The sequence below is a fragment of the Lissotriton vulgaris genome, chromosome 11 (genome assembly GCF_964263255.1).
Source record: "Lissotriton vulgaris chromosome 11, aLisVul1.2, whole genome shotgun sequence".
NCBI classification, from domain to species: Eukaryota; Metazoa; Chordata; class Amphibia; order Caudata; family Salamandridae; genus Lissotriton; species Lissotriton vulgaris.
In genome coordinates this window covers 94558261-94585804 of record NC_141699.1, presented here as the reverse complement: position 1 = coordinate 94585804, position 27544 = coordinate 94558261, and the positions used below count along the sequence as shown (strand labels likewise).

General features: G+C 47.5%; 1 protein-coding gene across 1 annotated transcript in view; it reads left to right on the top strand.

Annotated features, from left to right (window-relative positions):
- Window positions 1-27544, top strand: part of LOC147679025 (solute carrier family 2, facilitated glucose transporter member 11-like) — a 617202-nt gene that overhangs the window by 581897 nt on the left and 7761 nt on the right. The window contains exon 11 of the mRNA XM_086944708.1: window positions 16344-16471. Coding sequence (XP_086800834.1) covers window positions 16344-16471 — 128 coding nt within the window. The remainder of the gene's footprint in view (window positions 1-16343; window positions 16472-27544) is intronic.

Sequence of the window (27544 nt, the reverse complement as noted above, 5' to 3'; positions counted from 1 at the left end):
GTGGCACAGTGCAAAAGGGCCCCACGCAGATCGTGGAGATGCTGGGGGGCTGATCTTCGGTGCAAGGGCTGCTCGGTGGTGGGGGTTCTCAATCCCCAAAGCACAACGTCGAGGATGCCTCAGGAGCTGCGCAGTCAGCTTTTCGAGTGTCTTCCAAGAGGTCCGGTCCCACGTCACTCGGTGCCTCCACGGGTCCCTTCTTCGCAGGGACTGTGGATCGGGCTCTGAGAGGTCTGGGAATCTGGTTCTTGTCGGGCTCTGGGCTCGGGCTCCGGCGGGAGGCGGCGGCAAAGCAGACGTCGAGTTGCTGGTTGGTGCCTGTGTTCACAGGGTGGTCACTCCTTGGCCACAAGGGAGATTCTTCTTCAGTCTTCTGTGCAGCAGAATGTCGAAGTCCAGTCTTCTTCTTAGTTTTAAGTTGATTTCGGGATGATCTGCTGTGCAATGGCACTGCTCCCCCTCTTATTCCCAAACTGGGGGTGGATCACCTACTAGGTCCCTCCTCTGGGTGGAACCAGGAAGGGGGGCGGTTACACCCCCTTTCCTTTGTCCAGCTCCGCGCCAGGACTGGGGCTGGAAGGCCCCAGAACCGGTTTGGACTGGCCTATGCACGGGGACACCTTGTGTGCCCCGGGCATGTCTGATTCTTTTCAGCCCTGTCCTACCTAATACACAAAATCCTGTCTGGGGTGGTGCTCGCACCTCCCAAGGCAGGAAACCCTTTGTCCAGGCCACCATCTGCCGAGTTTCGGTCAGCAGCAGGAGGCCAGACTTGTGTCTGTGGTGGCAGCGTCCATTTTGTGAAGCTGAGGCTCTGTTTAACTTTAACCGGGGTTAAGGCTACACACATGTCGTGTCCCTCTAGAAGGGTGGAATGCTATCCCCGTCGCCAGAATTGGCGAGGGGATAGTATTCCAATTCGTATGACACCTTACTCGACATGTTTTGATAAAGCCAGACCAAAGATAGCATTTAACCGCGAGGATTATAATGCACTTAAGAGTATATGGTATGGCAATATCCCGGAACAGCTTAGGGAGTTGTTCCCGACAGCTGCAGACAGGCTCAGCTCATGCCAGAGCACCATCTCACATATTTCCAAGCACTCTGCCTCCAGGATTGATGAGGCCTTCCATAGGAGTGGCTGATAGGAACATATGTGTCCAGTTTAGGGTTAGGCACAGACATACTGTACCTAAGTAAGAGGTGGTTACACCGACTTACCCCAGCTGAGTGATCAGCCAGTTGTGTCAAAGATGGAGGCCAGGCCAGGGGTGGCACAATACGTGCTGCAGCCCCTGGTAGGCCTTGGATACACCTATGCCCTGGGCACCTAGGGTGCACTAGTACAGGGGCTCATAAGGTGAACCAGTTCCAATTCGTAATGCACCTAAAGTGCATTGGCATCAATTTAGAGAGAGAACAGCAGGCTGTGGGTCTGATTAGCAGGCCCACAGCCACATTAAGTCAGAAACCAGTGAAGCAAAAAGCAAAAATTTGGGGTGACCATAGGATAGCAGACCCTACTCTCCTACATAACCCCCCCCCAAACGCAGGGACATTAGACTAACCTTGACCAGTTGTGTCTTCATGTTCTAAGTGGAAGTACCTGGAGAGACCATCTGCGTTGCCATGGTCAGTCCCTGGGCGGTGCTCCACTGTAAAGTCCATCCCCTGTAGGGAAATGGACCACCTGAGTAGTTTGGGGTTTTCACCCTTCATCTGATTAAGCCATAGGAGGGGCTTATGGTCGGTCTGAATCTTGAAGTGAGTGCCAAATAAGTATGGTCTCAACTTCTTCAGGGCCCACACCACAGCAAAGGCCTCCCTCTCTATAGCTGACCAACGTTTCTCTCTGGGGGTCAGCCTTCTGCTAATGAAAGCAATGGGCTGGTCCTGGCCATCTACATTAAGCTGTGAAAGCACTGCTCCCACTCCCAACTCAGAAGCATCTGTTTGGACAATGAACTCTCTTGAGTAGTCAGGACTCTTCAGGATAGGTGCAGAGCACATGGCCTTCTTCAGGTCATCAAATGCCTTTTGACAGATTTCTGTCCACTGAACCTTTTTGGGCATCTTCTTGGATGTCAGATCATTAAGAGGAGTCACAATGGACCCATAGTTCTTAACAAACTTCCTGTAGTACCCAGTCAGGCCCAAGAAAGCTCTGACCTGAGTCTGGGTAGTTGGAGGGGACCAGTCCTTGATGGTCTGGATCTTACTCTCCAGTGGTTGAACTTGGCCTCCACCTACAAGGTGGCCCAGGTATACAACCTTGCTCTGCCCTATCTGGCACTTTGTTGCCTTGATAGTGAGGCCTGCCTTCTGCAGAGCCTCAAGCACTTCCTTCAGGTGGATCAGGTGATCCTCCCAGGTGGAGCTAAAGACAGCAATATCATCCAGATAAGCTGCACAAAAGTCATCCAACCCAGTGAGGACTTGGTTCACCAACCTTTGGAAGGTGGCAGGTGCATTTTTCAAACCAAAGGGCATCACCACAAACTGATAATGCCCACTAGGGGTAGAAAATGCTGTCTTGGCTTTAGACTCCTCAGCTAACCTGATTTGCCAGTAGCCAGCTGTCAAGTCAAATGTGCTCAAATATTTGGCAGAAGCCAACTTGTCAATGAGCTCATCTGCCCTTGGAATAGGGTGTGCATCTGTCCTGGTGACAGCATTGAGTCCTCTGTAATCCACACAGAACCTCATCTCTCTCTTGCCATCTTTGGTGTGAGGTTTGGGGACCAGAACCACTGGGCTAGCCCAGGGGCTCTCTGAAGGCTCAATGACACCTAATTCCAGCATCTTTTGCACCTCAGTCTTTATACAGTCCCTGACGTGGTCAGGTTGCCTGTAAATTTTGCTCTTTACAGGAAGACTGTCACCAGTGTCCACCACATGTGTACACCAGTTAGTCTGACTGGGTGTCAATGAGAACATATGCCTGTATGCCTGTAGAACTTGTCTGCAGTCATGTTGCTGATGTTCAGTGAGGCTGCCACCTAAGGCCACACCATCAACTGAGCCATCCTCAGGGTTCTGAGTGAGCAGGTCTGGGAGAGGGTCACTCTCTTCCTCCTGTCCCTCATCTGTAGCCATGAGCAAGCCCATGTCTGCCCTGCTGACATATGCCTTCAATCTGTTCACATGGAGCACCCTGTGGGGGCTCCTGGGAGTTCCTAGGTCCACCAAGTAGGTAACCTCTCCCTTCTTTTCCAGAATTGTATGGGGTCCAGACCATTTGTCTTGGAGTGCTGCTGGGGCCACTGGCTCCAACACCCATACTTTCTGTCCAGGCTGAAACTCAACAAGGACAGCCTTTTGGTCATGCCAAGCTTTTTGTAATTCTTGGCTAGCCTCAAGGTTTTTGGATGCCTTTTCCATGTACTCTGCCATCCTGGAGCGGAGACCAAGTACATAGTCCACTATGTCCTGTTTAGGCTTTTTGAGAGGTAACTCCCATCCTTCCTTCACAAGACACAGGGGTCCTCTTACAGGGTGCCCAAACAACAATTCAAAGGGGCTGAAGCCAACCCCCTTTTGAGGGACCTCTCTGTAAGCGAACAAAAGGCAGGGCAGAAGGATGTCCCATCTTCGCCTGAGCTTTTCAGGTAATCCTTTAATCATGCCCTTTAGGGTCTTGTTAAATCTCTCAACAAGCCCATTGCATTGTGGGTGATAAGGAGTGGTGAACTTGTAGTTTACACCACATTCCTTCCACATAGCTGTCAAATATCCAGACATGAAGTTGGTACCTCTATCTGATATTACCTCCTTAGGAAACCCCACTCTGGAGAAAACTCCAAGTAAGGCCCTGGCCACAACAGGAGCTGTTGTGGTCCTAAGGGGAATTGCCTCTGGGTACCTGGTGGCATGATCCACTACCACCAGTATGAATCTGTGCCCAGATGCTGTAGGGGGATCCATTGGACCAACAATATCAATCCCCACTCTCTCAAAGGGAACCCCCACCACAGGTAGTGGTATCAGGGGGGCCTTTGTTGTTCCACCTGCTTTACCACTGGCTTGGCAGGTTTCACAGGAGCGACAAAACTCCTTGGTGTCTTCAGACATGTGAGGCCAGTGAAAGTGAGGGACAAGCCTGTCCCAAGTCTTGTTCTGGCCTAGGTGTCCTGCTAAAGGAATATCATGGGCCAAGGTGAGTAGGAAGCCCCTAAATTGCAGAGGTATAACCAACCTCCTGGTAGCACCAGGCTTGGGGTCTCTAGCCTCTGAATAAAGGAGTCCATCATCCCAATATACTTTATGGGCACCTTGAGCATTCCCAGCAGCCTCAGCAGCAGCCTGCTGTCTGAGGGGTTCAAGAGAAGGACAGGTTAACTGAGCCTGCCCCAAGTCTGCCCTAGAAGGTCCCCCTGTCCCCAGAAACTCAACCTGATCAGGTTCAAGTTCTTCAGGGACAGTTCCTTCAGGGGTCTCAAGATCAGTTTCCTGTGAAGCCTGATCCTCACTTGTAGGCAGTTGGGAAGGCGCAGCCTTAACCCTCCTGTTCTTCTTCTTGGGAGGTACTTGGTCCATTGTTCCAGGATCCAAGACCTGAGGTTCAGAGAGGCACTTTTTGGCCTGTGACCTGGTCACAGCAAGGACATGTGATGATATCCCTAACATCTCTGCATGAGTCCTGTACTCAACTTCTGACCATAGAGAGTTCTCCAGGTCATTGCCCAACAAACATTCTACTGGGAGATCAGCACTAACCACAACTTTCTTTAGGCCAGTTACCCCTCCCCAGGAAAAGTTAACAAGTGCCACACTATGTGTAGTAGTGACATTGCTGGCATTGGTCACCAGGTAATCATCGCCTGGCATGTATTGTCCAGGGTCCACAAAGTTAGGTGTCACCATAGTGACACTGGCACATGTGTCCCTGTAAGCTTGAGCCACTTTGTTGTTAATCAAAGGTGTCTGTCTGTATTTGCCCAGGTTACTGGGACTTATGTCAGGGGTCAAATCTATGTCCCCTTCACAAACCAGAACAGCCTGTGTAAGGGTTCTGACTAGGTCAGAATCTCCTTCAGTTCCCAAAGTGATTCCCACTAAACCCTTGGCTTGGGGACCAACACTGCTAACTGTACTAGTGGGTGCAGGTGCCTTAGGGGCTGCAGTGCTGGGGGCTCCACCCTTTTTACACTCACTTGTCCAGTGAGAGGTGTTCTTACAAGTTTTACACCAGGGTTTCTTCTGACCTTCTTTCTTCTTCTTCTTGGAAGTTTGGGACCCACCCTCTGTCTCAGTTTGGGGCCCTGTTGAAGACTTCTGGTCTTTAGCTTTCTGCTCCCCACCCTTCTGGTCTGTTTTCTTCTGGTCACCACCCTGGTTCTGGTTCTGGTTCTTTTGCTTAACTCTGGTTCTTACCCATTTATCTGCCCTCTTTCCCAATTCTTGGGGAGAGGTCAAATCTGAGTCAACCAAATGTTGATGCAACTGCTGGTTCTGACAATTATTTAAAATTTGTTCTCTCATCAGCAAATTGTACAATCCTTCATAGTCTGTAACCTTGCTTCCCAGCAACCATCCCTCCAGAGCCTTAGTGGCACACTCAACAAATTCAGACCAGTCCTGAGTCTGTGTCTTCTGGGTATCTCTGAACATTAACCTGTACTGTTCAGTGGTTAAGCCTAACCCATCAATCAGAGCACTCTTCAGGACCAGGTAGTTTCTAGAATCCCCATCACTAACTGTGAGGAGTCTGTCTCGGCCTCTACCTTCAAAGGAGAGCCACAAGATTGCTGCCCACTGCTCCTGAGGGATCTGCTGTACCATGCAGGCTCTCTCCATTGCAGTTATCCATTTATGGATATCATCCCCAGCTTTGTAGGGGGGCACAATCTTACTCAGGTTTCTTGTATCAAAGGACCTGTCTTTATCCTTCTGGATAGTGCTGCCACCAGTGGATCCTAATCCACTCTCTCTAGGCTGTCTTGCTCTAGCAAGTTTCTCCTTAGCCAGGGCAACCTCTAACTCTTGCCTCTGGATCCTAAGCTCAGCCTCTCTCATCTTGGCCTCATGTTCCCTTCTCTGAGGGCTAGTCATCTCCTTTCTGGAGTGACCATGAGAGCCTCTAGAGACATGGGAGGTATTGGATTCACCTGAGTGATGCCTCCTCCTCCTATGGCCCTGGTTAAGTCCACCTGGGGGTCTGAATGGGTTGTTACCTGATTCATTCCCAAGTTGACTTAAGTTAGCCTGGTTCAGTCTACTGACCAGCACCTGACTATTTCTGTCATCATCTGACTCACTGCTTTCCACCTCCTCCTCCTCTTCTTCTTCCTCTACATCTACTTGAAGAGCTCCAGTGGTGGAGGCTTCCTCATCTACCAGGATGATAGGGGCAGGGGTGTCTACAGTGTCATCCTCTGAAGGATGGCCTCCTTCAGCATCCCCTGTGGGGTTTGCTTTAGAGGTCTTTAGAGCCTCAGACTGATCCAAGAGCTCTCTTAGGTGGTCTGTAGTAGGGGAAGGCCCTGTCTTCAGACCCCTTAAGACACAAAGCTGTCTTAATTCCTTAAAGGGAAAAATAGCAAACTGGGATGGTGCCCTTGGAGGGTCACTCTCAACAGGAGTAAGTCCACTGGACCCCTCTGTTCCAGACATTGCTCTAGTGTGGGTGGATGTGTTGCAATCTACCTACACTGGTGTTTACCTACTAAACCTATCTAGTAGTTGTAGCTAGGGTGTGCTACTCCCTTTACTCTACAACAACTAAGTTCAGTAGAACTTATGTATACTAGTCTTGTTTTATATGTACCTAGCAGGTACCTGTATGATCTTTCAAATGATAATCTCAAAGATTGTAATGGTAAAACAACAGCAAGCTCAGATCCCAATCCGCTGCTCACCAATGTGAGAAGTTGGCCTGGTATATAATGCTCACTAATTCTAGTGATCACTTTGTACCATGCCAAGCAACCCTTATGATGATGGTTGTAATTCAACCTTGTAGACCAGTTATCCTAGTGGTAACGTGGACAAAGCAGTCTTAGGCTAAACTCTGAAAGGCATGTGAAGCCAGCTGTTATACCATACACAACCCCCTTGAATACCAAATGAAAGGGACACCACACAGATATATATTGAAAATATATATTGATTTATTAACTATTAAAATCCCCTGGACTCTTTATGAGCACAGAAGCACAAGCGTAAAATCACAAGACAGTTTAAAATACACAAAAGTTGCACAATATGGATGAGCCCTAGGGGCCACCTGAACCATATACTAAATAAGTGGTATAAGAGATACCTAAAGGAAAGTGAAGAGGCCTAGGGCCTTGGGAATCGCTGGAGCTATTCGAGACTGGAGTTAACTAAGTCGGGAAAGGCCCACGGGACTCGGATGCAGTGTTCAAAGTGCACGCACTTTACAATACAAAGTCTATGGTGCGTAAAAAGCACAAAGTTAGAAAATTAGGAACCTTCCGAGTGACCTACGGAGCTGAAACTTAAAACACAGGCCCTTGGGATGTGTACCAGTGCAGGAGCACCGGCGGAGCTGAGTTACCTCACCCACAGGAAGCGGGTGCACAGGGTTGAAGATGTGTCGGGTTTCGTCACGCTGGTCGATGGTGCTTGGAGCTGAAGATGCTGCAGGCGGCTCGATGAGAAGAGTTCCGGTGGATCCAAGGGTGGATCTGAAGAGTTGAAGACCTGAAAGCAGAGGGGACAGTGTTCAAAGTCACTAGCCAGTGACTACCGTGGAACCAGATCGGAACCAGGCGATGTCGGGTGCAAACAGGCGTTGTCGGGTAGCTTCTTTCTGCAGCCACGTGGATACCCGGGGTCGAGGACGTCCAGGAGTCGGTCACGAGCTGTCCCACGTAGGCTTCTCGCTGTTGGCGGTGTCGGCGACCTGATCGGAGCAAACAGGCCTTGGCAAATGCAAGCCACGCAGAAGTCGAAAGAGGCTGTTCACTCGGACCAGCAAGGTCAGAGCGGGTGCTCCTTTTCACAGGAGCTTGGGTAGGTCTGGAGCAACCAGACCTGCTGTTTAAATCTTCGGGTTCGTCGCCAAGATGGCCGCTGGCCGCGTGGCTAGTGGCCGGGATGGCGCGTCGAGTGGCACAGTGCAAAAGGGCCCCACGCAGATCGTGGAGATGCTGGGGGGCTGATCTTCGGTGCAAGGGCTGCTCGGTGGTGGGGGTTCTCAATCCCCAAAGCACAACGTCGAGGATGCCTCAGGAGCTGCGCAGTCAGCTTTTCGAGTGTCTTCCAAGAGGTCCGGTCCCACGTCACTCGGTGCCTCCACGGGTCCCTTCTTCGCAGGGACTGTGGATCGGGCTCTGAGAGGTCTGGGAATCTGGTTCTTGTCGGGCTCTGGGCTCGGGCTCCGGCGGGAGGCGGCGGCAAAGCAGACGTCGAGTTGCTGGTTGGTGCCTGTGTTCACAGGGTGGTCACTCCTTGGCCACAAGGGAGATTCTTCTTCAGTCTTCTGTGCAGCAGAATGTCGAAGTCCAGTCTTCTTCTTAGTTTTAAGTTGATTTCGGGATGATCTGCTGTGCAATGGCACTGCTCCCCCTCTTATTCCCAAACTGGGGGTGGATCACCTACTAGGTCCCTCCTCTGGGTGGAACCAGGAAGGGGGGCGGTTACACCCCCTTTCCTTTGTCCAGCTCCGCGCCAGGACTGGGGCTGGAAGGCCCCAGAACCGGTTTGGACTGGCCTATGCACGGGGACACCTTGTGTGCCCCGGGCATGTCTGATTCTTTTCAGCCCTGTCCTACCTAATACACAAAATCCTGTCTGGGGTGGTGCTCGCACCTCCCAAGGCAGGAAACCCTTTGTCCAGGCCACCATCTGCCGAGTTTCGGTCAGCAGCAGGAGGCCAGACTTGTGTCTGTGGTGGCAGCGTCCATTTTGTGAAGCTGAGGCTCTGTTTAACTTTAACCGGGGTTAAGGCTACACACATGTCGTGTCCCTCTAGAAGGGTGGAATGCTATCCCCGTCGCCAGAATTGGCGAGGGGATAGTATTCCAATTCGTATGACACCTTACTCGACATGTTTTGATAAAGCCAGACCAAAGATAGCATTTAACCGCGAGGATTATAATGCACTTAAGAGTATATGGTATGGCAATATCCCGGAACAGCTTAGGGAGTTGTTCCCGACAGCTGCAGACAGGCTCAGCTCATGCCAGAGCACCATCTCACATATTTCCAAGCACTCTGCCTCCAGGATTGATGAGGCCTTCCATAGGAGTGGCTGATAGGAACATATGTGTCCAGTTTAGGGTTAGGCACAGACATACTGTACCTAAGTAAGAGGTGGTTACACCGACTTACCCCAGCTGAGTGATCAGCCAGTTGTGTCAAAGATGGAGGCCAGGCCAGGGGTGGCACAATACGTGCTGCAGCCCCTGGTAGGCCTTGGATACACCTATGCCCTGGGCACCTAGGGTGCACTAGTACAGGGGCTCATAAGGTGAACCAGTTCCAATTCGTAATGCACCTAAAGTGCATTGGCATCAATTTAGAGAGAGAACAGCAGGCTGTGGGTCTGATTAGCAGGCCCACAGCCACATTAAGTCAGAAACCAGTGAAGCAAAAAGCAAAAATTTGGGGTGACCATAGGATAGCAGACCCTACTCTCCTACACTAACCAACTAACTGATGAAAGTATGTGTTCAATTAAAGCCCGTCTGCCCAACCTCACCAAGTCATTGCCCCCAATGTGCACTATGACTACTGATGGCGGTGACCTGTGCCGCCCTAACAATTCTTCCACAAAACTTTGCAGTCGGTCAATACACAAACCGCCCTTCCCATGGAAGGTCACCCTGAAACCATATTCCTCAGATGTGTGAATCGCATCACCTGCCCTGAATATGTCCGCGGCCCGTCTCACGTATGAGTGGCCCACGACCCAGACCACACGTCTTCCATTCCTCGCTCCTGAAGTGGTGGTTAGCTGATACTGGGCCGGTCCCAATTTCCGTCCTGCGTCACAGGCTCATGAAACTGTAATCCAAACAAAAGACAACAAGCGTGAGTGCACTTCTCAAATAATTTACAACATGTGCAACCACACGTAACGTTTGAAACAGTCTGAAGACCATCGCCCCATCTGTTTAACATTGTCTGCCTGCAGACCCCCGGCCGTCGCTTCTGTGGCGGCCCCTATCCTGAATGAATGAGTTCCAAAATCACTCGGGTTCAAGCCCGCAGCTGCAATCGTGATCGCTTTGTTTTGTAGCCCTTACGATTGAAAGTATTTGTGAATATAAGGTGAATTCTGTACCTTTGGCTACAGTTATTTCGAACCGGGTATGTAATGTAGATATTATCAACACTTTAGGTGACCTAGGCTCATAATTTTTGGTTGCAACTGAAAGTGGCTATAAGAAGTAGTTAAGCTTGTCTAACAAGTAGTCTTGGTGGAGGGTCTATATATTCTCTCTGCTCTATCAATGTCTATTAGAATACACGCAAAATGGGGTTTACTTATTCAATGCCATACACCTTAGGATGAGATATTCGACATTGTAAATACAGTCACACTGTAAATAGAATCACATGGTTTTGTGCATGGGAGGGTGATGTGTTATCCCAGTTAACTTATGGTCAATACAAATTGAGTTTGTTTGTTTTAGGGTTCTAGTATGTTTGCCCTCGTAGTCCTGATGAGGCCTGGATTAAACAGAGGCTGAAACGCGTCGACACACACATTGGAAGACTCCAAAACAAGAGATCTGTCGAACATTGTTGAAAAAATTATTTAGGAGAGTGCTACTTGGAGAGAGGTTAAAAGTGGTTAAAACCTCATACACTCCCTTCGGTTTAGTTTTTTTTTTTTCGGTGATCTAATGTGAAGGAATGTTATGTTAAGGAATTATACATTGACATCCTTGTTTAAATCAGTGGGGCATTAGAACCGAGAGTTTGGTTCCAAAAAAAGTGTATATATGTAAATCTAAAGTATATGTGTTTTGTGTGTATATATGAATTGTGTACAGTTTTTGTTCAATGTGAGAGACCAATAATTAAGGGTGAATGTAGATTAATTAAAAGAGATAGTTAAACTACACATTTGATTTGTATTGCTCTGTGCGTTTGTTATCCTTCTGGAGATACTCCTCGGTAAAAAAATTACTTCAATTAATTTGTGTTGAGAAGGATTCACTCAAGATTGGACAATTGATGGTATCCAGTCTTATAACTAAATAGATATAATATTTTTTCGTAGGCTTTACTTTGTTTTTCCCTTGCAATCGTGATCGCCAGCACCCTTTGGAAGTGAAACTTTGTTAACGGGGTGCCGTCAGCATGCCGCAGCAAGGCCCCCCCCCCCACGTCGTCACCCTTTGTTTTAGGTAGGCCTCAACGTGCATCACTGGACAACAGGGACTACCCGGAGCGCGCTGCATCACAATGATACTCCCCTGGGCCTCCTGGTCTGTCTTTGACCTGGCAATCGTGATCAGCAGGGAATCCCCCCTCACTTGCGTGTGGTCCCTGCGCAGACCCCCCTCGGTATCCCTCTTATTGGCAGCCGCTAGTTCGCCTACCCGCAGGGCCCATAAAATGCCAGTGCAAATGCTGCCCGGAATAGGACAACCTCACTAGGTGAGGAGCACGTCTCCTCTAGTTTAGCCAGCAAGGCGGTCAACCTGTCAAATCCTATTGGATGCCTGGTATCCTTTTTGCGCCCCTCTAGGCGCCGCCAGCCGCGCAGCGCCTTTCTGACTATAAAGGAGTCAGTCGGGTCCCTGATCCCTTGGAGCTGAGCCATAAACGATATGGCAGCCTCATACCGACTGGCGGTTGCCGCCGACCGGCCCTCCTCATGAAGTGCCACTAAAAATTGGGTAATGGACCCCTCCTGACCCCATCTATGCTCCCATTCAGGGCCCAAAAAGGTGCAGTACGAGCGGAACGCCCCTTCATAAGCTTTCCTTGTCCTGGGCACTAAACTGGCTGCCACGAGGTTTTGTAGTCCGGGGTGCCGAATTGCCATAGTGCTTCGGGAAATGGCGCTGCCACTAGCTCCGCTGAGGGTAAACAATCCCTGAATGCCTGCATTTTGAAACGAGAGAGCGCATCAGCTGCATTATTCAGTATTCCCGGCACCTGTTTTGCCCTGAATTGTACATTTAGCCTCAAGCATTTCAACACAATTTCTTTCAACAATCGCAATATCCACTTGCAGCGTGCTGCCTGCTGGTTAATGCACTCCACCACAGTCATGTTATCAGACCAGAATATCACCGAGTGGTTTCGGAACTCTTCTGGCCAGGCCGACAACGCTACCCAGATCGGGAATAACTCTAGGAAACCAATATTGCTCGTCAAGCCACTTGCCTCCTACCATGCTGGCCACTTCTGGGCCGACCATCGGTTACCAAGGATCGCGCCAAACACCACACTGCCCGCAGAGTCAGTTCATTGACCTAACTCTGCTGACGAGGCCGGGGCTTTGCTCCAGACTACCCGGCCATTGAAATCCGCCAGGAATGCCAGCCAAATGAGCATGTCCTGGTGCACCTCTGCCGACAGTCTTGTGAGATGGTGCCCTTCCTCGAGGCCAACCATGGCCTGGGCAATGGATCGTGAGAAAGGGCGAGCCATCGGTAGAACCCTCAGTGCAAAATTCAGCTGTCCCACTATTTGCTGCAGTTGATGCAGTGTCACCTTGTCGTTCCTAAGACATTGTCACAAGGAGGCCCTGAATTTGGCAATCTTCTCTGCCGGCAGACGGAAGCAACCCTCCACAGAGTCTAGTTCAATACCCAGAAACTCCAGGGAGGTAGTTGGCCCCACTGTCTTACCTGGCGCCAACCGAACCCTGAAACCCCGCATGAGCAAGCAAAATTCCTGCAATGCCCGTGCACAGTCCCGAGAGCCCGCCGGACCGAGAAACAGGAAATCATCGAGATAATGCATCACATGTTCGTGCCCTGAGGCCCTTGAGAATGCCCACTCCAGAAATTAGCTAAACATTTCAAAGTAAGCACAAGAAATTGAACAACCCATCGGCATGCACATATCCATGTAGTACTTTCCCTGGAATGTGAAACCCAACAAGTGCTGATCCTTGGGTTGCACCGGCAGTAATCTAAATGCAGATTCAATATCCGATTTTGCTAACAGTGCCCCGGGGCCTAGGCGATTCAACATGACCACTGCGTCATCGAACGATGCATACCTCACACTGCAAATGCCTGCATCGATTGCCTCATTCACTGAAGCCCCCCTTGGCGCAGACAGATTATGTATGAGCCTGAACTCGCCCGGCTCCTTCTTGGGAACTATCCCTAATGGGGAACACACAAAATTGGCAGCTGGTATTTCACCAAACGGTCCTGCAACCCGCCCCAAGCGAACTTCTTTTGCAATTTTTGTGGCGACCACAGTCGGGTTGTGCGTAACGGACAGTTGGTTCCTGCATAAGGGGCCCCCCCCGAAAATCACCCGCCGGGATCCTGAAGCCATACGAGAAGCCATTCCGCAGGATCCCGGCGGACACATGATCAGGGTATTTGCTCAGCCAGGGGGTCATAGCCAAAATATCCACGGGTGATTGCTTAGTCATCCGAGCCACCGTGTCAATCCTGCTTGGTACCCCCTTTTCCCCCGGTAACATTGCCTCTTGTTCGGCAGCTAGTTTCGGGGTGGAAGGTGTTACCACAACCTGCGCAGGCATGCCTGAACCTGCATGTTCCCTGCGGCCTACTTCACGTTCCCTTGTTAAAACCCCAACATACCCCTCGCTTGTTCCCATTCCCGCCCGATCTCGACTGCGTTTCTCCCCCATGGGCTGGTCGAAAGGGCTGCGGTTGTTTCTGCTGAAAAGCCCTGAAACCGTTCGCACTCAACACTGTTCCTGCTGCCGAGCCTGGCGTGAACTGAGCATGCCATGGTACAGTCTCTAAACAATCTCAAGTCAACGATTCATTAAACTCTTTCGCTTTTCTAAACGACACATCGTACCCTTTCCATGCGTCCCCCCCATATTTCTCATGGAAGCCCGTGATCCTGCTCTGGTAGCAAGCAAGGTCTCCCAACAATTCTGGTGTTCGCTCACCCATAATAGCCACAAACACAGAAAAAGCCCTGATCCAATTCATCATAGACTCCTCCACCCTGAATTCTGCCATCTTGGCCCTCCATTCACTTGGGTGCAACCATTCCTTCTGGGTTTTGGCATACTCTAATTCACGATTGTCCGTCAACAATGAAAACATATTAATATATTTGTTTGCCCACGCCATCTCTTTCATGGCCATCGGAACATGTTGTGCCAGGCATTCCCGCCTTGAAGGCACAGCGCCCTCCCTCATTATTGGGAGCAACCTCTTACCTTTTTCCGTCGTACCTCCGGTCGCGTCCGTCGCCTTATTCTGGTTCTCGACCGTGGCCTTGTTCGTCACCTGCCCCAGAGCCCCTTGCCTACCTGAGCTGGTCGATAATTTGCCTGGCCTCCTCAGCTGGATCCTCCGCCGCCGCGGATCCCCCGCTCCCTTCTTTAACCCTTTCGATGCTGATGACAAGCTCAGCTCGTCATGATGCACAGTTGAGCTGTGCTGATGACGAGCTGAGCTCATCATGACACCAGCAAAATGGCAATTTCCAGCACAGGACGGGAAAACTGCCAGCAGCCAAGGTGTTAACCAAGGCAATACCGCCGCTAGATGCATCACCAGTTCGGGGGGTACCTATTCCTTATCCTGTCGTGTGATAATCACAGGGATTGGCAATCCCCCATCCGGTGCGGGCACCGGGCTGGCCACGGGGGTTACTGGGACCAGCGCAACTTCCATCGGGACCGGGACCTCGCTAGGACCCCTTTTCTCTTTCTTCTTTTTCCCCTTGTCCCCCCTGGAGTAACTTTTGGCAAAGCAGGCCCCACAATCCTCTTAGATCTCCCTGAGGGCCCGGCCTGTGCTTCCACTTTCTTCTGGAGTGCTGCTAAGCTGCGACCCAGTCGGTCCACTTTACCAAATTTCCTGTCCATTGCCGACACTTGGTTTACCAGAGTGCGAAGCATCCGTTCCATCTCGGAGCTCTTCCCATTCTTCTTTCCAGGCATATCCGATGTTCTGTTTTGCTCTCCGCCTGTTTTCCAGCAGCTCCTCGGATCCCAGATACACCTCGACGACTGAAACAGAAAAAACAACGATTACCATGTTCAAAAAACTGCTGCTTGTTCCCTTGAGGGCTCACGAGCGACGAGTGCTGCAGCCTTCAGAGCACGGGAACAAGAGGACGCCTGCCTGGACCCCGTGCCTTTCAACTTGCAGCGGGGAGGCGGGGCGGCATCCCCCTCCCGCCCAAAAGTGCACGGACTTCCGGGCTGGTGTTAGGACAACCCTCTTCGGCGGTGGGGGTGTGCTCCAAACACGCCACTTTGGGCATACCGGCCGAGGACACGCCCCCCGCCTGCAAAGGTTTCCCGGGCGGTCGGGGCACCCAGCCATACGTTCGGGGTGACCAAGAGGTCTCCCCTTTCCATATGTACATTTTATACATATCTTCAAGCTACATAGATGTGGAGTTATGAATAGTAAACCTACACTTCCACACTTGCCTATACAGACTTACATGCTTACTGAAGGCAATACTGTGGTAGTTGACACCCTGCACTCAATAATATTACAAGGCGATATTTTAATAGCATGTCCAGACATGCAAAGGTGGGACACTGTATTTTGTACCTAATCATAGGCGGTGCCTTTTTTGGAAGAGCAGAAATGTAATGTCCATTCTCGAGTCCAGAAGCGCTTTGAACATTCTGTTTGCAATCAAGAAAGTCCTTGCTTTCTTGCACTTGCTCGGAAAGGTGTATTCCTCTTGGGACCATACATTTGTTCAGGATACGGAGGTGCACACTGGAGTGTCCATAAAAATATAAGTGAGGGAACAAGGCTGACAGTGAAATAAACCAAAATTCATGATGTCTGTTTCAAAACCATTGAGCATGCTGAAATCCACCCATCCCTTTAGAAAATCCAGCCTGTGGATCAGAGCCGTGAGGAGAGGTTTGTTTATCATTTGCAAAGCAGTCAACAGAAAGGTTGTTGCCTCTTGAGTAGGCACAGGAGCAGCTGAAAAGTTAAATTTACCAGAGGAGGGGCTATTCTTTTGGAACCTTACAAAAGATATTCACTGGGTCAGAAAGGAATTGGCCAATGGCCACAAGTACTTCCAAGTTAGAAGGAAATTGGCTGGGGCAGGATGCCATTTACCTCAAGTTTCACCAGGACAAAGTGAACAATCACTTAATGCATAATTATTATGACAAATTGGATGCTAGAATTGTCAGGGACATATTGAGTCCTATGTTACACATATCATGCTTAATAAGATTTTGCATTTTATTCTTTTTAAAGGTGGTGTGTCTTTGCCAATCACTGTATCTAACTTCACCCAGGCCTCCCGGCCACCGGCCGTGGTACTTACGGGGATAACTAACTTTTCAGCAATGTTCATAATTGGAATGATCTTCCCTCACATGATGGTATGTAATGCTAAACGACTTCCCAACCTTTTGTATTTGTCCCTTACTGCAATTAACAGAACCTCATGTTGAGGGTCTTCTCCTCATTTTTCACAACCCATTACAATGACATCTTTTATGCAACCATGCAGAACATGAGCCTAGTCTGATGCATATGGATATAATGTCATGTTGTGTCTTATATTGTGTTTGTGTGCCGTATGCTTGTGTTGATTGTGTGTGGTAGATTGTGTGCCTTGGCAGCGGCTATTATATTTTCTATTGGTGAAGATTGGACTCAATTGAAAATGAAAATAAATGAAGATGAAATGAAGACACTTTGAATTCTTGGATTTGATATTTGTTTCTTGATATTGAAGAACTCTTAGCTCAGGATATATTGTCTGCTTTATAACTTTACACGTGTGTCCTGTTTATATGTCACATTGTTTGGTTCTGGCTGGGTGACCAGGACCTTTTCCTTTGAGCTAACCGGATATTGCATTGCATTACTAGGATTTCTTGCCAGCGCAATCTACCCTCACTCACCTGCCCAGTTTTTGTTGTACCTTTTTTATTCTGGCATATCTAATATGGAGAATTTCTGATAAAACCTTAGAAATGTCTGACACAACCTGTGTGCATGAGTATGTTTGTCTTAAAAGTATTATTATAAACAAATATGGTGAAAGCACGTCAATTCAGACCACACTGTTTATGTTATTATTATAATCTGACCTTGTGAAAGAGATAACTAGGAACTTGTCCTAGATTGATATTGCATCAGGTGTCTTATAGACGTCATCGTCGGAATGATTTGACACTCTCACAGTTTCTTGGGAAGATAAGAACAGATGGCATCTACGTCAAAGGCAGAAAAATTGATGATTAGGCAAAAATAGAGGACCCGATTCCCAACGGAAAACTGGGACAAAAGTCTAGCTTTATGATTTTCGGTATTCACAAAGGGTATTTGCGGATCGTAAAGTTAGACTTTTGTCTCAGTTAAACATAGGTTGTGTTCTTAAGTTTAACTTTTTGGTCTGAGGTATACTTAAGACCAAAACTTAAGTTTACCTGAGACAAAAGTTTAACTTTTCGTTTTGTAAATGCCCTTTGTGAATACCAAAAATTGTAAAGTTAGACCGAGATCTCAGTTTACTTTTGTGAATTGGGCCCAGAGTCTTTGCCTGCCTGAAGTAGGAGTTTGGCCTTCCAGACTTTATGTTACACCAGGAGTGCTAGATTATTATTGTGTACAATTTTTCTTTTATTGTGTACAGTTGTAGTGTGTGAAACAGGTCTCTGTCCGGTTTCCTGTTATGTTCAGTTATTTTATATGAGTGACGAGCTTTGGGTTCTTGTTGTGTACATTGACTCTAAACAAATGAGAAACTGTGGCTTCTTCTGTGTGAGGTTGGTTTTTTGGGACTGACTTCTTGTGTACAGTTATTCTATGGAAATAAAGTGGTTTGGTTTCTTATTGTGTACCATTAGAAGCTCTGGTTTCCTGTTGTAAAAATGTTATTTTATGTGAATGTGAATCTCAGATTTTCTTTATTTGTAATTAGTCTATGTGAATGAGGAGACCTTGTTTCTTGAAGTGGACGAGGGGCTCTTGTTCTAGTTGTGTACAGTTAGTCTATGTAAAGCATGTTCTCCTGTTCCTTGTTGTGGAACATTGTGCAACGTGAATGAGGTTCTCTGTTTTTCTGTTTTATACAGATGTTCTATATAAATGAGATGTTATAGTTCCTTGTTGTTTACGGTTGCTATATTTAAAAGAGGAGCTCTCCTTCCTTGTTGTGCAAAGTTGTTCTAAGAGAAAGAAATGCTCTGGTTTCTTGCGTGCAGCTGTTCTAGATGAATGGGGAGCTTAGGATCCTTGCTTTGTACTGTTGTTCTCTGTGAATGAGCTGTTCCAGTTCCTTATTGGGTACACTTATTTGGTGAGGAGCTTGAGTCTCTTGTTGTGTACAGTTTTAATATGTAAATGACGAGCTCTAGTCCCTTACTGAATATTGCTGCTCCATGTGAAGAATGCACTCCAGTTCCTTGTTGTGTTCAATTGTTCTCTGTGTATGAGAAGCTCTAGTTCCTTGCTGTGCACAGTTATGCTATGTGAATGAGGTGCTATTATTTCTTGTGCGTTCGTGTTTTATATGAATGAGATGGTAGTTTATGTGAATGACATGATCTAGTTTTACTTTTACAGTTGACCTTGTCAATCGGGGTCTCTATTTTCTTGTTGCATCCAGTTGTTTTCTGTGAATAAGCTGTTCCAGTTCCTTGTTGTGTGTAGTTGTTTTATGTGAATGAGGATCACTAGTTCCTTGTTGTGCACAATTGTTCTCTTTGAATTAGGGGTTGTAGATACTCGTTGTGTAGAGTTATGCTATGTGAAAAAGGTGTTCTGGTTACCTGTTGTGTGCAGTTTTTTTCGGTGAATAAGGAGTTACATATTATTGAACAGTCACTTTATGTGAATGAGGAGCTCTAGTTCCTTGCTGTGTACAGGTTTTTTAAGTGAATGAGTAGCTCTGGTTCCTTGTTGCAAACACTTGTTCTAAATGTCAAAGGAGTTTTAGGGCCAGATGTAGGAGCCCTAATACCGGTCGGAAACAGACGATTTCGTCCGTTTCCGACCGGTATTAGGCTTTTCAGATGTAGGAGGCCTACTGAATCGGTAATTTTACCGATTCGGTAATTTTAGCGATTCAGTAAATATACCGATTCGGTAAAATACCGAATCGGTATTTCCCATTGATTTCTATGGGCTTCAAGGCCCATAGGAATCAATGGGTAATACCGATTCGGTATTTACCGAATCGGTAAATACCGAATCTTACAGATTCGGTATTCCTAAATTCAGAATTACCAAAATCTGCCCCCTTCCCATTTACAGACTCTTAAATACTGATTTGGTAAAATTCGGTATATAAGAGTCTGTAAATGGGAATTACCTACATCTAGCCCTTAGTTCTTTGTTGTGTACAGTTGTGTCATGTGAATAAGGAACTCTAATTCCTTCTTGCGCATTGTCGTTGTAAGGGCCTTGTTGGACCCGGCCCTTTGGGCAGGTTCAACCCTAGACTTTTTGCTTTTTCCTAGCCTGTTTCTGGAACCTGGTGGTGGTGATTTTAGGCCTCTGCGCACTTTTTCACTGTGGTACAGTGTAAAGTGCTTGAGCTCTCTGTGTATGTGTGGTGAGTGACCTGCCCTCCTATAGGAATGAATGGTGAATATGTATGCCCATGGTAGTTCCTGATGTGTGGGGAGTGCAGGGGCGAGTTTGGTATGAGAGAACTCGTGAGACTGAATGCTGCAAAATGGTATATGCGGCATGACTGTGTCTAGTCTAGAAGTGCTACTTTTAGAAGTTGGCATATTTGTGTAATTTGTGTCTGGCGTGTGATTGGCTGGTGAGCCTGGGTCAGGAGTGCCTGGGCCTGCTTGTGGATTAACTGTCTGGTTTGAGGGTGACAGGGGCTGGAGAGCCCAGGAGGTTGTCTGAGTCAGCCCATGGATGAAAGGCAGCATCTGCTGCCAGGGAAGTGGGAGGAGATGGCACCTGATAGTGAAGGGCTGTGCCTGCCTGACTACAAAGCTGGCTTCACCTCCCGCTGGGCGACTGTCACCTCTGTCCCTGATACTGAAGGGACTTCCCTATAACCAGTTCTAGCTGGTTCTCACACTGCCTGCTCAAAGGACTTCAAAGGACTTCAAAGACTTTTCTGTGCATAAGAAGGGGCTGTGTCCCCTTCCAATTTGTTCTTGTGTCTGACTTGAATCTACCAGGGGCGGGTGCTGCCCAGCCCCTGGACGCCTGGAGGACTGCTGGGGGACCCCTCTGCCTTGCCTGGGCAGATGGTGGGGACATTGCTTTGCCCCCTTGAAATCTCTTGGACCTTTTTGCAGCATGGAGAAGCTGCATTTTCCTGCAGGAAGCGCTGTGCTTCCCCCTGAGCACCTGGGAGCGCTCTGCCTGTTTTCTAGCGCTTTGGAGCGCTTTATTTTCGTTTGTAGTGCTGGACGTGCTGAGGTTTCCTGCCCGTATTTATTTAATAATCTGCGAGTGCCCACCTCGCTGGTATATTTTATTCCACGAGGGAGCCCACTCCTTGGTTAATTTAGCCCCTCCTGCCTGCCTAAGGGGAAGGGCCGCTGCGCGGCCCGCAGCGACCCGGAAGTGGTTGGCCGACCGGCCAATCCCAGCGCGGCCGGCCGGAAGTCCCGCCCCCGCCCGGGAACGCGTGGAGCTGCTGCGCCGGATGGGGGAAGGAGGAGGAAGAATGATGCCGGCCGGTCGCGGGGCTCCTCTGTGCTGAGGGAGCCCCAGAGGAACGGAGTTGTGGCTGAGAGCCCGGGTGAAGCGGGAGAAGTCTTGCAGCCTGTGTCTGGTGGAGGGGGCGGGAGGCACAATGCCAGTGCCTGCCCCTCCGCGCTGCTCGCCAGAAGCGCTGCCCGAGGTCCAGTAAGTGTGGGGGCTTCATGATGGGTGCCTCGAGGCACCGTGCTCTGTTCTCGTCTGGAGCGGCCCCGTCTGGCAGCGGGCCGCTCCCACCTTGCCCCGCATTCTGTTTCGAGGCTCCGGGGGCATGTGCAAACTCAGAGCCCAGAGAGGCTCTTGCGGGCATGTTTGGCATCCCGAGTGCCCCGAGGGGGACTCCAACAAGGACAGCCTTTAGATGGGGCGTCGGGGCACATGGTCGGTGCCCACTCCCCCCCTCCTGCCGGCACGTGCAATCTAGAGCCCTGAGAGGCTCCAACGTGGGGGCAGAATTGTGGAGAGAGCCTGTGTTGCTCAGAGGGCCCAGATTGTGTTAAGAGCCACGGAGGCTATAGGGGGGCAGTTGGAATTACGAGCCCAGCGAGGCTCGAGGGGCCATTGTCTGCAGAGCCAGAGGGCTCCAACGGCCATATCTAGTTTGAGAGCCTGTGTAGCTCCAACGTTTGGGGAATGTGATGCCCAGAGCCTGTGTAGCTCCAGCGTTTGGCCATTGTCAGTTAGAGGGGGCGTCGGGCCACATTGCCGGTGCCCGCCCTCTCCTACCTGTGAGGAAAGTGTTTTAGAGCCTGTGTGGCTCCCACAGTGGGTGCAGTTTGTGCCCAAGGGTCAGTGAGGACCCTGTCGCAGTTTCTTTTATGATTCTCCAGCTGCCCAGCAATTAGTGGGCAGCTGCACCGTTTAGGCGCAATTTCAGGAGAGAGTCCCTGTGTGGGACAGTGTCAGGATTATTAGGGCGGCTTGCGGTCTAGGGCCCGCCCCACGTCATGTACCATGCTTTAGGCATTTGTGTGGAAAAGTTCATTGTTTTCCCTCCAGGGGGCGTTGGTGGTTCACTTGCGCAGCCCTAAGATGTGTTTGATGTTTTAAGGTGAAATGCACTTTGTATATCTTGAAATGTGCTCTTTATGTCCCCTTGTCCGCCTAATGCGTTAGTTTTAGCACCCTAAACGCGTCCGCGAGATGCGTGAGGTTTGGTAGCCTCACGCGAGATGCGTGGGTTTTGGCAAGCGGCTTTAACGCGTCCGCGAGATGCGTTAGAAACGGCAAGCGGTCGCTTTAAACACCGGGCGTAGCCACGTAAACGTGCGCGACCACGCCAAGACCCCTTTGCTCACTATTCCTGGGGTTTTGAAGGTGTAGCTGCTTCCTCCTGATGCTCTGAGTGGGAATCAGAGCTTGGGAAGCATATCTTGGCCTTTTGTTGCAGTAAGTGGTTGGCATCCAGCTGAAGGTCCTTGGAGAAGGCATATCCTGCTGTGGAAGTAATTTGGAGTCCTTGGCTGAACCTGTAAGTTGTTTCCCCGAGGCCTTGGTTTCTTCGGCCGCGCCCTGTCTTTCAGTAGAGTAGGTCGTACTCTACAGGTAGGACCTTTTAAGTTAATTTACAAGACCAACATTTGACGCAAATCATTATGAATATATTTTTAAATGTGTTTTGAGTCTATTTCTCTGCGCAAATAACACATTCTTTGTTTCTTGTGGAATAATTCACTGAGAGTTTGGGCTCTGTCTTGTTGGGTTCTACTTCCTATGGTTTTTGGTCGCAATTCTTAACAGTCGCAATACGTTTTGTAATTTACAAAAGAAAGATTTAGTTTGTTAAAGAAAGGATATTCAAGTGAAGGTTAGAACTTGAGATTTTTGATGTAAACTGCATATTTACCCAGTAAAGTCACTTCAGAGGATATCCATGTAAAGTTCATATTTTACAAGGCATAGAGACATTTATGACTGTCATTGTAAAGAGGTTATTTACAAGAAAGGTGTCATTACGTCTGTGTTGAATCCGAGATTCAAATGTGTTTTCTTTTAATGCACAATTCAAAGAAACAATCCTACATGTTCTGATTTGGAGTTTAGGCCTAGGTTAAAGACAAAAGTCTTTTATTTTGAGGTGTAATTTTAGTTCTTTAAGTTGTTGCAGAGTTTTGAGAATATTAGTAAAGACTTGCAGCACTAACTTTTCCTTTTCAGATCTCCTTCCCTGCTGTCCCCTTCCCAACATCCTTTTCCCCCCGCTTGATCACTTCAATATTCTGTGTATTTATTACAATCAGAATTGGAGGTATCGAGAGGTGGGCCCTTATATCAACTCGACAGATCCTGAGGAAGACCTCGTCTGACAGAAGAGTGAGCCCACAAACTTCTTTTCCTCCTGATCTGTCGGAGTTGCTATAATGGCCACCTTAGATGATTTGATGGCGGTGATTGTAAAAATGCAAGCTGATTTAAATGAAACCATGAATGTAACTGCGTTATTGGCCGAAAAGGTGGAAAACATTCAACTTCAGAATACACCGCTTCCTGACGAGGTTCAGGATACTGGTACTAGGACGCCCACTAATATCTCAGTTACTGTACCCCCGCAAATTCCTTTAGCTTCTCCAGAACGTTTCACTGGAGATCCTTCTAAGGTGCAAACCTTCGTGACACAAATTGAGCTACATTTTTCTTGCAGACCTGCAGCCTTTCCTACTCCTCAATCCAGGATTAAGTTCCTTATATCCTACCTGTCTGGAGATGCGCTAACTGGGCGGTTCCGTTAGTCAGACAAGATAGTGCTTTATTAAATAACTGGAGACGCCTTGTAGAGGAATTTGAAAAGGTGTTTGATAGACGAACTGTGACTTTATCTGCAGATAGAGAATTATTGCAGTTAAGACAAGGGAACAGAGACCTTATTTCTTATTTGTCCCATTTTAATAGACTGGTGGCTGAAACCTCTTGGCCCGAAGAAAAGAGAGCTGCTCTTTTTTATCAGGGCTTGCGGGATGAGTTAAAAGATGTTTTTGCACAAATTGATCCCCAACCAACAGCATGTTCGGATTTGATTAATCTGACCTTACGACTAGATCATCGGCTCTCTGAAAGAAGGTCAGATAAAAGAAAGAGTGAGAAACCAAATTGGAAGAATGAACCTAGATCTGAAACTCAACTATCACACTCTGAATCCAGTTCAGAACCAATGGAGATCGGAGCCCTTAGACAACCATTATCTAAGGAAGAAAAAGACAACCGACGTAAAAATGGACAATGTCTTTACTGTGGTCGCAAACTAAATCCTTAAGTGCAAACAAGGTGGCGATCCTAGAAAAAACAGATCAAACGTCGGAAAGCTATTTTGCCCGAGATGTTTAGAAGGGGATCTCTTGGGTACCATCGCTTACCCTTCCATAAACTCTTGTGTGTCCAACTACAAAGCTCATTTCCGGTTGGCAGTGCAAATCCAAATAACTCTTAAGATTTGGCAAATGGAAGTTTTAATCGACTCTGGAGCTACTAGGAATTTTGTTGATCTAGAAACTGTACAGAGACTAAGTATCATTTGCGAGAAAAAAGAAACTCCAGAAATAGTTCAAGCAGTCGATGGGAAGGTTTTGGCCGGAGGGCCAGTAACAATGCAAACCTCAAAGGTGGTTATGGTTTGTGAGGACTCAAAGAAACAAAGACATTTGGAAGAAGTGCAATTCGATGTGATTCAAGCTCCTCAATATGGGTTTATTCTTGGCATGCCTTGGCTCTGCTTGCATAATCCTCTAATCAACTGGCAAAAAAGAGAACTTGTATTCCTCTCAGAGTTTTGTCAGTCATCTTGTTTAAAAACCTTGGAACCAATTGTGAGTAAAATAGCAACTGCAGAAGAAAAAGAGACAATTTTACCCAAAGCTTACAGAGAATATCAAGAGGTGTTCAGTGAAGAGAAAGCAGCAAAACTACCACCTCATCGAAGCTATGATTGTCAGATTGATCTCATGCCAGGATCATGTGTACCCAATTGTAGAATTTATGCCTTATCGGAAAAAGAAAATCAACATTTGAGAGACTATTTAGATCAATATTTAGAAAATGGTTTTATCCGTCCTTCTAAGTCTCCAGCTGCCTCCCCTTTGTTTTTTATCCCAAAAGCGAATGGGGAATTAAGAACTTGCATCGACTATAGGGCACTGAATAAAATAACCATCAAGAATAAATACCCATTGCCGTTAATCCCTGTCCTTTTGGATCAAGTCAAAACAGCAGTGATTTATACCAAACTTGATCTTAGAGGGACTTATCACTTGGTACAAATCAGGCAGGGAGACGAGTGGAAGACTGCATTTAAAACCCGATATGGTCTGTTTGAATACTTGGTAATGCCATTCTGTATTTGTAACGCCCCAGCGGCCTTCCAATTCTTCCTCAATGAGGTTTTACGAGACTTTTTAGATCTGTTTGTTATCGTCTATATCGATGATATTTTAATCTACTCAAACTCTGTGGAAGAACATGAAGGTCATGTAAAACAAGTTTTAAAGACCCTACAAACACATAATTTGTATTGTAAACTAACGAAATGTGACTTTCATGTATTTGAAGTAGAATTTTTAGGAGTATTACTCACCTCAACGGGTATGAAAATGACTGATCGAAAAATCCAAGCAGTAGCTGAGTCTCCTATCCCAACTTCAGTCCGGGATGTGCAATGTTTTTTGGGTTTTGCAAACTTTTACCGTCAATTTATTGATCACTTTTCTGCAGTGGTAGCTCCTATCACAAGATTACTGAGAAAGAAGGTAAAGTTTGAATGGTCTTCCGAGGCAAATGATGCATTTCAGAAACTAAAGAAAGCGTTTACAGCAGCTCCAATTTTAATGCACCCGGATGTTAATGAACCTTTCATAATCGAAGCAGATGCTTCAGATGTGGCAATTGCAGCTATTCTTTCTCAAAGGCACCCTAAAACTGGCCAAATGCATCCGGTGGCATACATGTCTCGAAAACTGAACTCAGCCGAACAAAACTATATCATCGCAGAAAAAGAACTACTTGCTATTCTAGAAGCTTTCAAAGAATGGAGACACTATATAATGGGAGCAAAATTCACGGTAACCGTATACACGGATGATAGAAATTTGCAATTCATGAGCTCAGCCAGGATGTTGACACCAAGACAACTAAGATGGATGATGTTCTTGCAGAATACGATTTCATAGTAACTTATCGTCCAGGTCAAGACAACAAGAAAGCAGATGCTCTTTCTAGGAAAGATTCTTCTTTGCACAGGTTCAAAGGAGCTCCACAAGCGATCATAAGCCCAGATAAAGTACTTTGTTTGTTATCAGCTGATCAATTCCTAGAGAAAATTCATGAAAACTTCTCTCCCTTTCAATGGAAAAAATGGGAGAATAAGGAAGAGAATCAAACTATCAAAGAGGGACTACCATTTCATGGAAAACAGATTTACCTACCAACCAAAGAATTACAAAGAACTGTTTTCAGTTGGTTACACTCCCATCCAATGGCAGGACATCCTGGTCCGAAAAAGACAGTAGAAAAAATACAAAGAATATTCTGGTGGCCAACTCTGCAGAAAGATGTGACTCAAATGGCTCAAAATTGTGAAACTTGTGCAAGATTTAAAACGGATCATAGTAAACCAAAAGGTTTGTTACAAGTGCTACCCACACCAACCAGACCTTGGGAACATATCTCCTTAGATTTCATTACAAATCTTCCGCAGAACAATCAACATTCAGTCATCTTAGTAGTTGTAGACAGTTTAACAAAGTATGCACATTTCATAGCTTGTAAACGATTGCCTACAGCAGGACAATTGGCACAAATCTTTCTAAAAAATATCGTGAAACTACATGGACTGCCTTCAGTACTGATATCGGATCGAGGTTCTCAGTTTTCATCCAAGTTTTGGCAACAATGGTGTCAATGTCTACAGATTTCATCAAATATGTCAACCAGTCATCATCCTCAAACGGATGGTCAAACCGAACGATTAAATCAAACCTTGAAACAATATTTGAGATGTTATGTAACAGATTCCAAAGAATCTTGGTTAGATTTGCTGTGGTTTGCTGAGATAGCCTATAACTCATCACCCCATTCATCTACAGGATCTTCTCCTTTTGAGGCCCTATATGGATATCTACCAAAGACAATTCCTTTAAATCTGCCCAAAGAAGAGAGCAACGCACCTGCAGTTCAAGAGACAGTACAACTTATGCAGACCATTCATCAGAAAATTCACAAACGGCTACTACAAAGTAAAGAGAAATACAAACAGCAGTATGATAAACGTCATCGAGCAGGACCAGTGTATTCTTCTGGAGATAAGGTGTGGTTATCCACTAAGAACTTACAGTTTAAACACAAGAACATGTTTCGTCCCAAATTCATTGATCCATATTCAGTAATCCGTCAAGTTAATCCAGTGACATACAAACTACAACTTCCCAAGAACTTGCGGATTCATCCTGTATTTCATACGTCATTGTTAAAACCAGCTAGACAAGGTGTAATTCCCAGACCAGCACCGATCCTGATTCAGGGCTATTGGGAATATGAGGTGCGGAAGATATTGGATTCTAAACGCAGGGGTACGAAAATATGGTATCTGGTTTCTTGGAAAGGTTACGGTTCTGAGAACGATTCTTGGGAACCGACTGAACATGTTCATGCCCCTCAATTGTTACGCAGATTCCACCTCCTTCATCCTTCAAAGCCGGGCCCTAGACCGCTCTTGGGAGGGGGAGGTACTGTCAGGATTATTAGGGCGGCTTGCGGTCTAGGGCCCGCCCCACGTCATGTAC